The sequence below is a fragment of the Actinia tenebrosa genome, unplaced genomic scaffold (assembly GCF_029948245.1).
Source record: "Actinia tenebrosa isolate PJP-AT-01 unplaced genomic scaffold, QUT_ActTen_1.0 PGA_scaffold1__47_contigs__length_23844297, whole genome shotgun sequence".
Lineage (NCBI taxonomy): Eukaryota > Metazoa > Cnidaria > Anthozoa > Actiniaria > Actiniidae > Actinia > Actinia tenebrosa.
In genome coordinates, this window is record NW_028292578.1 from 20,742,173 (window position 1) to 20,758,223 (window position 16,051).

The 16,051-nt window shown below is 35.4% G+C and overlaps 3 protein-coding genes across 4 annotated transcripts; 2 read left to right on the forward strand and 1 right to left on the reverse strand.

Annotated features, from left to right (window-relative positions):
- Nucleotides 1–57: 57 nt before the first annotated feature.
- Nucleotides 58–4,043, forward strand: LOC116288781 (metallophosphoesterase 1). The gene is made up of 9 exons (XM_031695613.2): nt 58–150; nt 237–469; nt 792–915; nt 1,160–1,215; nt 1,634–1,813; nt 2,353–2,529; nt 2,854–2,904; nt 3,252–3,369; nt 3,728–4,043. Exons 2-9 carry the CDS (start codon nt 290–292, stop codon nt 3,928–3,930), a joined length of 1,089 nt encoding a protein of 362 aa, XP_031551473.1. The 5' UTR covers nt 58–150; nt 237–289; the 3' UTR covers nt 3,931–4,043.
- Nucleotides 4,044–5,456: 1,413 nt separating this feature from the next.
- LOC116288783 (microtubule-associated protein RP/EB family member 1-like) lies at nt 5,457–10,050 on the forward strand. Its single transcript, XM_031695616.2, has 7 exons — nt 5,457–5,666; nt 5,808–5,846; nt 6,001–6,107; nt 7,210–7,402; nt 8,047–8,198; nt 9,109–9,270; nt 9,472–10,050. The coding sequence occupies exons 1-7, from the start codon at nt 5,546–5,548 to the stop codon at nt 9,520–9,522; spliced, it is 825 nt and encodes a 274-aa protein (XP_031551476.1). The 5' UTR covers nt 5,457–5,545; the 3' UTR covers nt 9,523–10,050.
- LOC116288782 (UDP-glucose 4-epimerase) lies at nt 9,645–15,775 on the reverse strand. 2 transcript variants are annotated; one of them, XM_031695614.2, is made up of 10 exons: nt 15,602–15,775; nt 14,328–14,471; nt 13,790–13,887; nt 13,559–13,672; nt 12,647–12,823; nt 12,305–12,382; nt 11,834–12,022; nt 11,486–11,563; nt 11,089–11,203; nt 9,645–10,695 (listed from the first exon to the last, which is right to left on the reverse strand). In XM_031695614.2, the coding sequence occupies exons 2-10, from the start codon at nt 14,464–14,466 to the stop codon at nt 10,646–10,648; spliced, it is 1,038 nt and encodes a 345-aa protein (XP_031551474.1). In that variant the 5' UTR covers nt 14,467–14,471; nt 15,602–15,775; the 3' UTR covers nt 9,645–10,645. The 2 variants fall into 2 exon arrangements, with proteins under 2 accessions (XP_031551474.1, XP_031551475.1); XM_031695615.2 differs by having other exon boundaries at nt 14,346–14,471; nt 15,602–15,771.
- Nucleotides 15,776–16,051: the final 276 nt, after the last annotated feature.

A 16,051-nucleotide genomic window follows, 5' to 3' on the forward strand; every position in this document is an offset into this window, starting at 1 on the left:
GACTTCCGGTTATAACCATATTTGGTCTATATATGTATATATATATATATACGATTATTTACGATAAGTTTAAGCTTGCGTAGCAGCTCACGTAGCAACTACGTAGCATCTTTAGGTAAAAGATACATGACACTATAGTTGCAGTTAATGGTAGGAAAACATTTTCTATTTGCTGACACTATTTTGCTGACACAAATCATTTAATTTAAATATCAATTATTCCAATTTTTCTATAGGCAGATAAATGGATTAGACACGTCATCAAGTGCTTGGAAGAAATGCCTCACAAATGCCTTTATTTTCATTCAAAAAGCTTGCTGTCTCCAAAGCCTGTCTGGTAATTCTAATATTAACAGTTGTCATTGGAGACTATTTGAGCTTTTATAAAACTTCTGTGACTTGGAAGATACCTGACAGAGAAGAGGATGGCTCATTATGTGTGCTTGCTGTTTCTGACCCACAGATTCAGGTAAACATGAATTTCATAATTACAATTTTTATTTAACTTCTAGCTCTTTATATCTCTTTTTTCATCTTATCTGTTACTGATAGTTGTTTTATCAAAGGGAAGAACTGCTGGATTTTAATTTGAAAGACCTGGATTTTATCAAACTTTTAAACAACTTAACTATCTTGAAATGTGCACACTTCATAGTTGCATCAATTGTTATTGCTACAACTGACTATGTGTGACTAGCTATGGGAAGAGTTAGTAATAAATATGGATTAAAACCCTGTTGTAGATAATTATTTATTATTCAATCTTATGGTTAATTATTAATTATGATTAGGGTTTTAATGGTGAGTTACCAAGCATCCTTGGGTACATCACAAGGTGGGACGCTGATCGATATCTGAGCCATGCCTTCGAAGCAGCTGTTAAGTTTGTTAAGCCTGATGTGATTATATTTTTAGGTAAGTCTACATAGCACAGATGCTGACTTTGGGAAACTATAATTTCAAGTTAGAGTGCTCACACTAAATCCGTGAAACAAATACTAATTTTTGGCACTAAATAGTGATAATCAAACACTAGAAAACAAAGGATTCTGTATGAGATAGTACTAATTAGCACTATTTAATGGTCACGGTTTTAGTGCGTGCACTCTATCTGATTTGGTTGAGCATGATTACAATGATCTTCGTTATTCGTATGCAGGGGACCTCTTGGATGAAGGATTTGAATCTACGAATGAAGAATTCAGTGTATATACAGTAAGTATATAGAGTCTCAGTCTAGCTGCAAGTTTTTGTGCTATGAGAAAAGTTGTCTTCTTTTAGGTGTGTGTGGTGCATTAATTCCTGCAGTGCAAGATCCTGAGGCAGCTACGAACCAAAGTTTAATTGGTACTAGGGGAATATTTAAAGTATAATCAATGTTTTGCTTGAGATTAACATTTTCCCATTTCACACCATGTATTTTTATTTTATAAGATTCTTTCTTTGAATTGTATCAATTTCCATGTGTTTTCTCATTTGCAACTGTTAAATGAAGAAATGATACTCTAGGGAATGGTAATTATGTGATATGAAATGGAAAAATGTTAAGCCCAAGCTAAATCTATACTACATGTATTCTAAAATCAGTAGGAATACATTATAAAATAATAATCAAATATTTGATGTTATCTAGCAAAGATTTGATAGAATCTTCAATGTGCCAAATGATATCCACAAGATTTACCTGGCAGGGGACAATGACATTGGTGGCGAAGGTCCTGATGTTCTGTCATCACAAACAGTTGGACGATTCACCAAGCATTTTGGACCACTGAATGACATCATCAATATCAAGTCCTTTCAATTTGTAAAAGTAAGAAAAATTCCTGCCCAATGCTTTAAGGCTGGTCCTGACTGGTCTCATTGTATTGACAGGCTGCATGTTGATCAACCTAATCATATCGCTGCAAGGGCTGATCCAGGAGAAGGGTCCAGGGATCCAGACCCCCATTACGACTTGTTGTTTTCTCCTTTTTTTAACATACAATATAATACAGAGATTCTTTACACTACACTGTATGATATCGTAAATCTTTTCTATTTAAAGTCATGACTCTTATGTAGGTTTATAAATTGAAAGCCAAATCACGTTGTCATGTTACGTTGTGATAGGTTACGACTGGTATAGTATATGTATGACATAAAAAAGGACAACCTTTATTAAGTAGTATTTATAGATTTTGGCTTTTTGACGCCCCTGAAAAAATCCTGGATCCGCCTTTTTGTGCCAATCATCATGTTTTGCCATTTATCATTAATTTTTGGCCATTTAGTAACCATTAGTTTTAGCCAATTCTATTTGCTATTAAACATGAATAGTCCTTAACCTCACTTTTTTGTCTTGCACTACAGATCAATACGGTTAGTTTCCTAAGGTTTTCTGTACCAGCATATAAGGAAGAGAAAGAGACATATAATGCCACACTTCAGTTCATTCATGGAATATCATCACGCATGAAGGATGACACCACAACCATTGTACTTGCACATGCGCCTTTGCCGAACATGCCTTCTGATCTTTACCATGAGGTGATATGTGGGGGATGTACTGTATATGATGTCAAACGTAACCAAATAAGCTATTCAGAGAATGATTGAAGGGAAAAGGTTGAACCAATAGGCCACATTTCTAGCAAAATTTTCTGTTATTACCAATAATACCAATGTATAGTTCCAGAAATTATCCACCCCACCATGAAATGGAGGATTTTTTTAAAGACCTTCCTACTGCCAGAAATTCCAATTTTCTCCCATACAAACTCTTTAATTGGGTTCTATGTCTGACCCCCTATTCCTGTATATGTTTGTTTTTTCAGAAATTTTGATTTTTTAATATCTTTTTTATTTTCACAGTTCATTTCTAAAACGAAGCCGAAAATCTCTCTTGCAGGTCATTTGCATAAGGTAGACAAACACAAATGTGGCATTCATTGCTTTAAAGAATTTTGTTCTAAGCACAGAGTTTCGCTTTTTGATCCCCTCCTTATATTTTTTTTGATTAATGAAATAACTTATGAATTTTTTAATGAACCTTAATTCCTTGTACGATTGAAAATAGCTAATGAATTTTCTTCATTTTTTAACTTAATCATTAATTTAACCACTTACGCGAATATATGTTCTTCGGCTCATTACTAGACTCTTCACTTCATCAAATGACAGCAGGCTATCATTGACAAGGATCAACACAAATATGCAAATTTGTAATGACAGCTTTATTAAATTTTAGTTTTCTTGGTTCAAATCAACAGCACCTCCAAGTTTACCATCGAATTAAAAACCCAGTAGCCACCTTCTGGGAGTACGTCATACCGACATGTAGCTATCGTATGGGTACCAGGCAAATAGGTTTTGGGGTATTAATTGTTGGTAAGTTTGTGCTCATCTATCTTGTTACGAGTTATACCAGTTGCTACCACAAGTGATGTCACCACTGTAATCGCTGTCTTTTAAAAACTGAGCAGAAGGTGCTGGTTGTGGTTGTGGTTGCTGTTTCTATAGTTGCTGCTGCTGCTGATGTTATTGCTGCTGCTGCTGTTGTTGTTGTTGCTGCTGCTGTTGTTGTTGCTGCTGCTGCTGCTGCTGCTACTGATGTTGATGCTGCAGATTTTGTTGCTGCAGCTGTCGTTGGTGTTATTATTTATTATTGCTATTTTAGTATAAATATTATAAATATATATAGTTGATGTATTTGAAATTTCCCTTTTCTTTTTTCTTTTTTCCCCAGAAAACAACGCTAAACCAAAGTTATCAATTCTCAAGTTACCTGATCGATATTTTTACCTTTTTGGCCATCTATTACTGTCTTGTTTCACACTCTTTGTCTTAATTATAAGGTTTGCCAGAAGATTCTTGATGTCTTTAATATGGAAAGCTATTCGTTTGCTAAAGAAAGTGTTTAGAAAACATATTATGCGAAAAAATTTATAGATTTAAGAAAATTATGAATTTATATTTTTGACCAGTTAAAGGTCTATTTTTTCCATAATAAAAATTGGATACTTATAAAGCTGCATTTCTTGTTGAAAAATCCATGATATATTGCATACTATATCTATTTTTATATTGTTATGAGGATTCTATTATATTTAGAAATAAAAAATATTTTTCGAGAAAAAGTATAAAAGTGCTTTGTTCATACCATTTATAGATATATAAAAATAACTTAACTTATTAATTGGCAGAAAATAAAAGTACTAATATAACTTTTAAGAATATCAAAGCTAATCCAGTCCAATATCAGTGTTATCGAACCTGGGGGAAAACTCAGTCAGAGTACAGTGAAGAACTCGAATCAAGGGACAAACGACTAACTCTTTCCTTTTATTGCCATGCATTTGTTTGATATATAGAAGTTAGAGCTCAAACTTTTGCTGGGGAGACTTGTTCTAAGATTATACTTCTTTAGTTGATTTAATAACCGGAGACCATACTCCCAGACCTAAATGCTGAAGCGTCGTATGGCAGCGCGAAGCATTTACGGCTACGCCAGAGATTTCGACCCCAACACCGCTATCCCTGGATTTACAGACTGATCAGGAAGCTCGGCAGAAGCCTAAGGGAGAGGTTAGTCGGCCCCTAGACCATAGATGATTAACCCCTTGCTATGACCAGCATACCCAATTTGATGCCAGTTGCACTGATGACTAAATAAGCATGGTCACTTCCTTCCATGTGGGACGCGTATTGGAAAAAATAGCCGTGAATTTGTGCAAACTCATTGAAATAAAGAAAGGGTTTATAATTTTGATATCCATTGAAAGGATAAAAATACATGAAAAGAAAAGGCAGGAGGTGCAGTCTTTCATTCATGAAGTCCAAAATCCCGAGCGGCGCATGTGCACGAGCACTTGGTATGGAAATCTCGGATCAGTCCGAACTCCTTGTAAGATGCTTTAGTGATTTTGACGACTTTTAAAAAATTGGAAAAATTTTTGGTTTTAATAAAAAAAACGCACTGTGATTAGATTTTTGAGACTGAAAACATGGGATCTGTTTCATGGGAATGGGAATGGGATCGGGAAATGAGAGTCATCAGCTGCCTGTGCCGAGGAAAAACTGCAAACACGTCTAATCCTTTAACGCTCGTAATCTCTATGAGAATAGAATACTTAAAATCGATTAAAATTCGTTCTAGTCTAGAAATCGTCGGAAACTAAACCAAGCTACTCTACGACTCAAGTCAATATATGATAGGCCCGCACCAAATACCGCTCCCAAATCGGGAAAAAAATTCAGGTCTCCCAGACAACCCTTCCCCATCCCCGCGTCAGTCCGTCCGTTCGCGCTGAAAAATTTATAATCTGCAGCAATTTTACTATGAAGAAAACTTCGTAAGTAATTTTTCTTTGCCCATTTATATATATTATCCCGCCAAATATGTAAATGTTCCAGTCTGAAACGTAACGCGCATAAATTATATAGTTTCTTGACTGTCTTTGTATGGGAGGCCTGTGGTTAAGAATCCGTTGCGAAATTTATACATACCGTAGTCAAAGGGAAACAAAAAGTATACCGAAAATCAACTAAATCTTCCCCAAACAAAATGGCTGTCAACGTTTTCGCTTCGAGTCAAACAACAGACAATCTTAGTCGACACGAACTGATGCAGTGGGTCAACGATAGCCTTCAACTACAGTACCAAAAAGTCGAACAAATGTGCACGGGTCGGTAGTCCGCCATTTTGATTTTGGTTTGGTTGACATTATTGTTCACATTTTTGTACACTTGGAAAAAACCTTTCTTTGATTTTTCTCCCGGTTTATTGCTCCTAAAGGGGTATTTATTTATTGTTCTTTTATTTTCAGGGGCTGCTTATTGTCAATTCATGGATATGCTATTCGAAAGTAGGTCTTGTAAAAAATTGGGTGTCTTCATATTTTCTCGTTTAGTCATAAACAAATTGTACAGTTCAATTTATTATTTATCTAGTAGAGTTACTCCTATTTGTAGTTCATTGACTAGCTTCATAACTACTCTTCCTGTTTTTACGTTCTTTAGACTGTGTCAATCTCAAGAAAGTAAAGTTCGGAGCAAAGCAAGAACACGACTACATCAACAATTTCAAACAATTGCAGCTTGCGTTTAAGAAGAGCGCTGTCGATAAAGTAAGTACATATGTCACCCACGTGCTTCGAAAATTAACCTTTATTCTTCTAAAATCAAAATTTTCTGTTAACTCCTTAAATTTGAAGTAAATTGCTAGACATTTTTATATCTTCTTTACCAAGCCCTTTACAAAATGACGTAATCTTTGAATTTAGACAAAACTTTGACTTACAGTTCACTGAATGAATGACCGGTTCGATAATGGTAATAAAATACTCTCATAAAACACGAAATCTAGCCACCACAGCAATTTTCAATTCTTCTCTTTATCATTCTAATATCTATACATTTAAGTTCGATATAATATATATAGTATGTATATATTTATACTATGATGTAGAGAGTGACACCCATTGTTTTGAAAGGACATGTTTCATTATGTCTTCAGTTCAGCATATGACGCGGATAATATTTAACTTTCACGGCTTCAGCAATATTTTCTTGTCTACATATCTCTAAATTTTTCCTTTAAACTTTGTTAATTTTCAACTCAGGAGATATTTTTCAATGAAACCCTGAAACAACCAGGCTAGTTCAAGTCAAGGCACAGCTACTAAACTTACAGCTTAAACCCTGAAACGACCTTTAAGGCTAATCTATATCAGGGCACAGCTAACTCTCAGGCAGAACCCTGAAACAACATCTAGGCTAATCCATAGAGTGAGTGCACTAAATCCCTGCCCAATAATTAGTACTAATTAGTACTATTTCATACATAAATCCTTTGTTTTCTATTGTTTAGTTATCACTATTTAGTGCTAAAAATTAGTATTAGTTTCACGGGTTTAGTGCGAGCACTCTATCAGGGCACGCTTAACTTACAATATTAGTAGAAAGAGAAAAAAGAGAACTGAGAAACAAAAACCCTTGACTCAAGTTAGAGACCCAACAAGCTTCACTCCCATGTAATAATAATAATATCTGACGAAATATTGTCATTTGTCTATCTAAATGCCTCTTAGGCTCAAGTCCTCTTGACTGGCCACATTGCCTGGTCACATTACCTGGTTACATTGACTGGTCACATTTAGATCAGTCTGATGTGGCTGGTCACAAGTGCTGCCATCATATTCAATCGAATTATTTTTCATATTTTATCAGGTTATTCCAGTCGATAAGCTTGTGAAGGGAAGATTTCAGGATAATTTTGAGTTTTTACAGTGGTTCAAAAAGTTCTTTGACGCTAATTATGGTGGACAAGAATATGATCCTGTAGCTGCTCGTCATGGACAAACAGACGTAGAAGTTAACGTCATTAAGAGAAAACCAGTTGGTGGATCAGGGGGTAATATTGGTGAGTACTTCAAATCCTTAAATTTTACCAAACCCTTAACCAACTTTTGGGCTGATCAGTGGGTCAGTAAATAAATATATGGTCTACTGTGTAGAGACAGAGACTAGCTTGTTCAAACCCTGTTTGTAGTGTTCATCATTCCGTTCATTATATCTGAATAAATCGTCTTTTAATGAGGAAATGGATGAACTCTTATCTAGATCAGGGCTTGGATAACTCACAGATCGAACCCTGAAACAACCTCTGGGCTGATCAAAGTAATGGCATGACTAACTCACAGGTTGAACCCTGGAACCACCTCTGGGCTGATCATAGTAATGGCACAGATAACTTAAAATTCTAAAACGACCTTTGGGCTGATTAAAGTCAGTGAACTCACAGATCTGATTGGAATTTAGTGTGTTAGTTTTTGAGGAGGGAGGAAGACGGGAAACCAAGGGTGAGACCTAACATACTTTACTTTAATGATTGAAATTGAACTTGAGAGCCTAGAGGTGAGAGTAGAGTCAAGAAATTCTTGAAGTCGTAACAACATGAACACAGCTCTATAAAATTTTTTTAATTTTTTAATACTTCAAAAATTTGAGAAGAATATATATCATCAAAGACCATCTAAACTTTTGTTGTTTTTTTTTTAATTCTAGCTGCACAAAGTTATCAAAGTACCACAAAGAAAACAAGTCGCACGGGGATATCAAAGGCAACACCATCCGTCAAGGCTGCTCCTCTGTCCAGTGCTGGTGGTGGTGGTAACTCATCACAGAAAGACGCTAAAATTAGAGAACTAACAGAAGAGGTGGGAGAGGCACTTGTCTATCATATTTATGGTGTCTTTCATATTTATGTTCTTATGAATACTATGAACATTATATAAATTTGAAAACTCATAATAGATGATACGAATGTCTTCTCTACCCTAACCTGGAAATAGGCAATACTTAACTCCTCACTTACCCCAACGATTCCTCCCTCTTTCCACCTCCCTTAGGAGGGGAAGCCACAGGCATGTTGTCTTCCATTTAAGGTGGCTGGACCCCCTCACGCTTGACCGCTACCTTCCACTTTTGGAACGCTGGTGCATATATTTAAATAATCTCGAATATCTCATAATTAGCTTGATAGATTTTTTCAAAAATCCCTACAAATGGAGGCATCTAGTATATAATTATGTGGTAAGAAGCATTTTAGTGTTGAACGCTCTGCAAGGCTAAAATTATTTTTTAAACGAAAACAAATATTTCATCATAATCACGTGTTATGACATCTGATCTCATTAAAAATTTCATCAAGCATTAATTCAATCTTTATGTGACTTATGTGCAAAAAAGATTTGCAATCGGATAAAACACGTTTATGCACCAGCGTTCCAAAAGTGGAAGGTAGCGGTCAAGCGTGAGGGGGTCCAGCCACCTTAACTTCAGTGGTGAATTCAGGGGGGGAGGGGTCAGGTGAATCCAGATCCCCTGTCATACCATGAGGTTCAAGGACTGTTTTATCCTATATTTTAGTTTTGCCACAGATTTAAACTTTTTTTGGAGGGGGATATATAGCAGTGTGTGGTTGTGAAAATGTCCAACAGGTTTTGCTAGGAAAACATTTGGACCTCCACTCAAAAATCACTGGATCTGTCCTTGTATCTGACCCTAAACATTAGAAACAATGGCAGAATCTCTTATAGAACTTTTTGTTTGGACCTTTGTTTCCAGTTGGATGAAATGAAAACAACTGTGGAGGGACTAGAAAAGGAAAGAGATTTCTATTTTGGAAAGTTAAGAGATATTGAAGTGTTTTGTCAAGAAGGTTCTGACGTCTATGGCCCTGAAAAGGAGACTATCAAAAAAGTGTTAGCAGTATTGTATGCAACAGAGGTAAGTAATTATTGTAACAAAGTATCTCTTCATTGCTAGTTTTACGAACATACACTCTTACAAAGTTACTTTGGTTCTTGATATTCTGCAAACGGCTTGTCATCAGAAGATTGGCAATATATCATATTAGCTGCAAGTTCTTGGCCAATCAGAGGAAAGATAGCGAGTAAAAATATAACCATTATCTTCTTTTGTAAACAGGATGGTTTTGCACCTCCAGAAGGAGAACAAGAAGAACAAGAAGAATACTAACTCAGAAATCCCTGTCAATATCATTAATATGCTCCAGATTGCAGAACAACTAATCTGAACAAACCTTAAATGTCATCTTATTGGTCTCTTTTCTTTTACTGACCAACAATACACAAACAATGTTACTGTAAATTACCAATTAAGTTTATTTCACTGAAATTCCCAAAATACAACTTAACATTACCATATTTGCTAGATGAGTTGATTTCAGTTTGCCTTGTGCCGTGGCATCTCTTACCATGTGTAAGTAGTAAACAGTCAGTTTTGTCAATTCAGTTAGAGTACGATTTGCATAAGAACTGTATCGCAGTAACCAAAATGTTTTGCTAAACAGTTTTGTAGCACCAGATTACTTTTTTATTGCCGATTTTTGCTACTGATAAAAACGAGGGGTAAGCTCTGTGATGGTGATAATGAATGATGTATCTGATGTACCTTTTTTCTTGGAAACATATAATTTCTTAACACTAAAGAGATCATGCTTGTACAGCCTAAGGATAGATCATTAAATCTTTGTTTATCAAGGGATTTGTGCTTAAAATAATTGTTAATTAAAATACTTAATCTTATGCACCAGATGTATTTATGCAACAGTGCTTCCCAATTGATCACATGTGCAAAATTGTATGATAGTCCCTTTCGTGGTTCCCTGTGCCATCTTGAAAGGTAGCCATGCCCTTGCATTGAAGTGAGGCGAATGGTGAGCTTGCAATGATAGTCCTTTTTTAACACCTTGGACAATATTATTATTCACGTTTCTATCATTGCAAGCTCACCATTGGTCTCGCTTTGATGCAAGGGCAAGGCTACCTTTCAAGATGGCATAGGAAACTGTGAAGGAGAATATTTGTTGAAATGACATTGTATTTCCATGACATTCCATAGGCATGTCCCCTTGAAAACTTTGGAGAACTTTTGCTTGATGTCCATCAAAATCTTCTTCAATGCAACAATGATTATGCACATGCTATTGACAAGTACTGTAACATATAATTATTTTACATTAATTTTTTAACATAAAATTATAACCAAATCTTCATTTTATACCGACCTATTAACTTAAGTATGTATTGAGTTAAATGACTACAAATTCAAGTAAGAATTCTTGCGCTATGTGAAGTGATTATCGATAACCATCTGGATTTTGCATTTGCCATCTCCAAGAATCAGCACCTGGCAGTGAATAAAGAAGATTGTCATTTTCTTCCCAACCAAGTAAATTAATGCTACGAAACTCCTATTAGCAGTATTGGGAAATCCTAAATTATATAGCCTAGCATTTTTGAAAGTGAGTCTCCCGTTTTTTTCTTTTTTTTTTTTTTTTTTTTTGAGGGTACTGTGTGGATCAGGGGAAAATGAGGAATGGAAAACAAATGGGTTAAAGTCTCAACCCTCATATTTTATTTTACAAAGGAAACCAAAATCCAATAATTTTACTGGTGCCTGTCTAAGAAGGCTATCTTTATCAGCACTACAGTCCCTAAATAATTTTTTAAAGTGTAAATGCAATTTGACTTTAGTGCCTTGCTTCACGACAAATGTTTGTACATTGGTTCTAATACATACACATCTCATCCTGTTCTCTTATTGCCTTCCATTTTAACTCCTTTTCTGCTAGTGCTGGGTCAGCATACACAGAGGCTACATCACCAGCTCTGCGCTCAGCAAACTTGTATGGAATCTAACGTATAAAAAAAGCGTAGAGCATATTTTTTTCTGCAGTTTATATTTCTTCACAGCCATTTTCAGGTGGTCTTTAATAAAAGATTTCTCATCATTGTCATTCACATCATATTTTGTCAATATACCATGAACATGACCATTGCATCTTTGTCTCCTGACTTTAAAGGAATGATTAGGTAGTGCAATGTATGCCACAGGTAGCCCACAAATTACAACCAATACCACAGCTAGCCCACCAATTCACACAACCACAAAAGTTATGTATGATATCATCATTTACCTCTTTACCAGAAGCTTTCTCCAGAGCTTTAACCATGTCCAACACAGAGTAGCCTTTTCCAGTACCCAGGTTATAGACCTTTCAACAGAAAACAATCAGTTTCACAACGGCACTCATCACTATCATGCCAAACAAACATTTAATTGGGTTCTTTTTCTTTAATGTGGTTTTCAAAATTCTTTGAACTCAGACATTTCTATGGATTGTTGTGAAATTGGTTTTTTACTGCAGCCAGTCAAGAACATGAACAGTATCCCCTTATTATTTTTGATTGACGGCAGTGAAAAACCAAATTTCAGCATACAGCTCACAACTATTGAGTTCACAGAATATCGAAAACTGCAGCACCTTCCATCCACAATTCTCTTCCAGTTTCTTCAATGCAGCAACATGACCAAGACCAAGATCTACCACATGGATATAGTCTCTCACACCTGTACCATCAGGAGTGTCATAGTCTTTACCAAAGACATTAAGATGAGGTCGTTTGCCGACTGCGACTTGTGTGATGTATGGGACAAGGTTGTTTGGTATATCCTAAAATAGAGTTTCAGATATAACAACATTTACAGTGTGTATTATATTATATTACATTGTGTAGTTATTTCCAGAAAATATTAACAGTTAACCCACTCATGGTTGAAATAGGAATTTCTGGAGGGGAGGGGGGTTAGAGAAAGAACAAAATTACAGAGTTTGTATGGAAGAAATCTGGAAGTTCCTGGGCCTGGGTTCCTTTTACAAACTCCCTCTGTAGTGGGGGTATGGATATTTACTGGAACTACACATTAGAGACCTTGAACTTTAATGAAATATCACCTTCGGATCTTCTCCTATTTTCCCTGAAACATGAGCACCAACAGGATTGAAATACCTTAATGATACAACATTCCAATTCTGAAAATGAAAGTAGAGATAAGTTAAGTTGGGGTGCCTGTCTATACAAAAGCACAGGGATCCCAAAGTCTGATATTTTTAAAGCAGTCAATCAACCATTGAATAAATGGTTGGAAAGAAGGAAGGATGGAAAGAGAGATGAATGGATAGCGGGAGGAAGGAATGGATGGATGCAGGGACAGAGAGATGAATGGATAAAAGGATGTATGGATGGGTGCAAGGGAATGATGGATCATATACTGGGATAAAGGCTTTTTACATTACCTTTTCAGCAAAGCAAAGATCTTTAAGCATTTCTTCAATAAAATACTTAGTTTTACCATAGGGGTTGGTGCATCCCCCAACAGGATGATATTCTGTGATTGGAAGAAACTGTGGATTTCCATAGACAGTTGCCGATGAAGAGAATACCATGTTACAGACACCATGCTCTTGCATACACTAGCATTAAGGTTAATTTAAAAAACAAGTTGGTTAGAACTTATTTTCGTACTTGAACATTATCACTTCAAAATGTAGTGAACATAAGGGAAATCTTTGAAGGCTACAAGCCCTCCCAAACGCCTATCTCCTAGCTGTCCCTTCCTGAAAGCAAGTGTTAATTTAGTTGTATGTGCATCTAAACCAGTCAGGACAGGGCACCATGTTGGGTTCTCAGGCAGTCTTTATTAATAATAATTCAAAACTACATATATATGTGATACATGTTACAATTGTCCACATCTACACTAGTTACTTTCTTAACAAAACAATAATTGACAACACTGTACAAGATATACAAAAGATACCAACTATACAACATAAATCACTACTGCCCTGGTTATAGGAAAGCTAATGGAGCGGGTGGGTGGGTAAAGAAAATTGCTGGTGCTATAAATGCTAAAAGGCTAGGCGAGCTTAATATGGTGTAGCTACTGCTACGAAAGTTGAAACGAATGCCTAGATGACGCAGTACGTGTACGTGTACTAATGTGCAAACTAGGTAGATAAGCTGACCGGAAATGCCTACGTAATTACTCATGCTTACGTAAGACCTCCCATGAACCCGACATGTCCTCCTCTACGTAGTCTAGATTTCTATTAACAAGGTCAATATCCACGGTAAGACTAAAACGACAAACAAACAATGGTGGGAATACTATTTCTCCACAAATGATAATGAATTGATTAACTTACCTGAAGTAAATGTAGAGTACCGGTCAGGTTGTTGTGATAGTATTTTAATGGGATTTTCACTGATTCTCCAACAGCTTTGAAACCGGCAAAGTGAAGAACACCAAGAAATTTATGCTAAGCATAAAGAAGAAAATTTCAATAATTTTCAAATTTCAAATAGTAATATTATTATAAAAGTAAAAATGTATCAATTGTTTTTTGTACAAGCAGGTGTAAGAAGAATATATTCACCTTAGTGAAGATTTTGTCTACCGCTTCTTTATTTAATAAATCATCTTTATAGAAAGGAATGCTTTTGCCAGTTATTTCTTCCACTTTTCTTACACATTCTAAAAATAAGACAAATTGTTGGTGTAAGATTTTTGACAGTTTGCCTTTTTTGAAATTGTTTCATGCATAAATATATGTACTAATGTGATAGCTAGAACTTTCCTGAATTTGCTTGAGTGACCAAGAAATGATGGCTTCAAGTCAAGGTGGGACTTGATGTGTTCAATCCATACATCTATGTAGTTTAATTTATCTAGTTCAACCTTGACTGGAGCCATTGCTTTGAAGTCACTCCAGCAATTTCATGAAATGTCTTTCACAAGTGTTTTTATTGCCCTATATACACTGATCCAGAAAGAAAGTTGTGACAATTTAGACTGATTTACTTGATGCTGATGGACATAGTCTGCTTCCAATCAACCTACCATGACTTTTCTCTCAATCAGTGTAAGGCAATGAAAACAGTGGTAAATTTCTGAAGGATTTAAATAAGCGTTACCAGGAGAACAACTCCTACCAGGATCAGAATTTGACAGGTTATCAACGATAACAACATCATAGCCAGCAGAAATCATCTCAACTATACAGTGACTGCCAATGTAGCCACACCCTCCTGTCACTAGGAAACACTTTGCCATGGCAACTAATCAGAGAAAATGAAAAACATAAACATATTTTTAGTTACCACAGCAACAATGCTTGATTCAAATAAAAAGGTTAGGGAGAGCAGGGAATGAGGAGAGTGAAAGGCTCAGTGCCAGGCCTATAAACAGCTCCCCACTCCTCCTCACACACATTTTTTTGTCTATCCACTAAATTTTGAAGTCTCAGCCCCTTCATTTTTAGTCTTATACATGTATATAAGCTAGTATATTATATTATGCAAACTAAAACTTTTAAGATGCTCTGCTAATCCTTTGGTAAAACAAAGTTTTTGATCCCTAAATATCAGGGCTGCCAACAATTACTCTTCTTGATTATCTGGGAGTCTCTCTGGTTAGTGCCTTTCTTCATCTATATCCAGGGGTTGGCAGCCCTGTTTAAGCAGCTTTACCTTAAGTCCAAAGATATTTACACAAAACTTTGATTCAAGATCCTTAAATTGCTAATATCTTTAATCCCTGATCCCAAACCCCTTGTCATATGTTCAGTGAGAAATATAAATACCAAGTGATTTTCTCATCTACGTAGATATACATGTGACTGATGCGTGTTCCTACTTATAACTGTGTTCATATAGGTCCCCAGACCAAGCATGCACAAGAAGGCTGATCATGTGACAAGTTGAAGAATATGGGGAAAAAACTAATTCAACATTTTGATTTCAATATAGATGACCTACATTTAAGATATTTAAGATTTTAAAATAAAATAAACTACATTCTATACCAAGAATAATTTGTAGATCATTAAGATATATTAATATAACCTTAGTCACATTAATTTAAAGGTAAAGTTAAGCTAATAATAATACTGACAATATAATACACACTGTTCTTGAATCTTTCTACTAGTCGATAATTTTTTTAAAGTGTTCTCAACTAAATACATGTATTTTGAGAAATCTAAATTTTGCAACAAAGCGAAGACTAAAAGGCAAAATAAATATATAATGTAAAAAAATCATAATCATTTTAATTGACATGAAATATTTTATGTACATAGAAATAAAGTTCGACGTGGCAACCACTGATCCAGGTCAAATAATTCAAAAATTTGTAAAGTTTGTGTAAGAAACAAGAATTACCTTAAAACGAAACTATATCATCTTACCTTAGTGAAGTACTGAAAGATAAAACTGACTCTTAGCAGAAACTACGGAAGTAGGATCAGGACAAACACTAAAACACACAAACAGGAAAACTGCCCTCTCAAATTTAATCACGATATGACACAGGAAGCCCAATTTAAGCACTGCTTCGTGAAGTCTCCGAGTAAAAGAATAAATAAAAATCCCTACTTCTTGATACTTATCGGGCTCTTCAAAACCCTTAGGAAGAAATTATTGATCAAAAGCGAAATCTATATTGATTTATTATTTTTATAAGAGCTTTTCATTAAATAGTTACGAGTCAGCGGTCTACTCTTGTAAACTTAAAACTAAAGGGTTACAAATTTCTATAAATTTATAAAATAATTCCTCGGTGAAAATTTGAACATTGATACCAAGTATCTTAATGAAAGGTTTAGTCGTTCAAACATTAATTTCGAACGAAATAAAAC

Excerpts from the sequence above, each read along its gene's own strand:
- LOC116288781 (XM_031695613.2), top strand. The coding sequence starts at position 290 with ATGCCTTTATTTTCATTCAAAAAGCTTGCTGTCTCCAAAGCCTGTCTG. Across the intron at positions 916-1,159 it reads TGATGTGATTATATTTTTAG|GGGACCTCTTGGATGAAGGA; the intron begins GTAAGTCTACAT and ends ATTCGTATGCAG. Across the intron at positions 2,530-2,853 it reads CTTCTGATCTTTACCATGAG|TTCATTTCTAAAACGAAGCC; the intron begins GTGATATGTGGG and ends TTATTTTCACAG.
- LOC116288782 (XM_031695614.2), bottom strand. The coding sequence starts at position 14,466 with ATGGCAAAGTGTTTCCTAGTGACAGGAGGGTGTGGCTACATTGGCAGT. Across the intron at positions 13,673-13,789 it reads TAGACAAAATCTTCACTAAG|CATAAATTTCTTGGTGTTCT; the intron begins GTGAATATATTC and ends CTTTATGCTTAG. Across the intron at positions 12,023-12,304 it reads AAATAGGAGAAGATCCGAAG|GATATACCAAACAACCTTGT; the intron begins GTGATATTTCAT and ends ACTCTATTTTAG.
- LOC116288783 (XM_031695616.2), top strand. The coding sequence starts at position 5,546 with ATGGCTGTCAACGTTTTCGCTTCGAGTCAAACAACAGACAATCTTAGT. Across the intron at positions 5,847-6,000 it reads CATGGATATGCTATTCGAAA|ACTGTGTCAATCTCAAGAAA; the intron begins GTAGGTCTTGTA and ends TACGTTCTTTAG. Across the intron at positions 6,108-7,209 it reads AGAAGAGCGCTGTCGATAAA|GTTATTCCAGTCGATAAGCT; the intron begins GTAAGTACATAT and ends ATATTTTATCAG.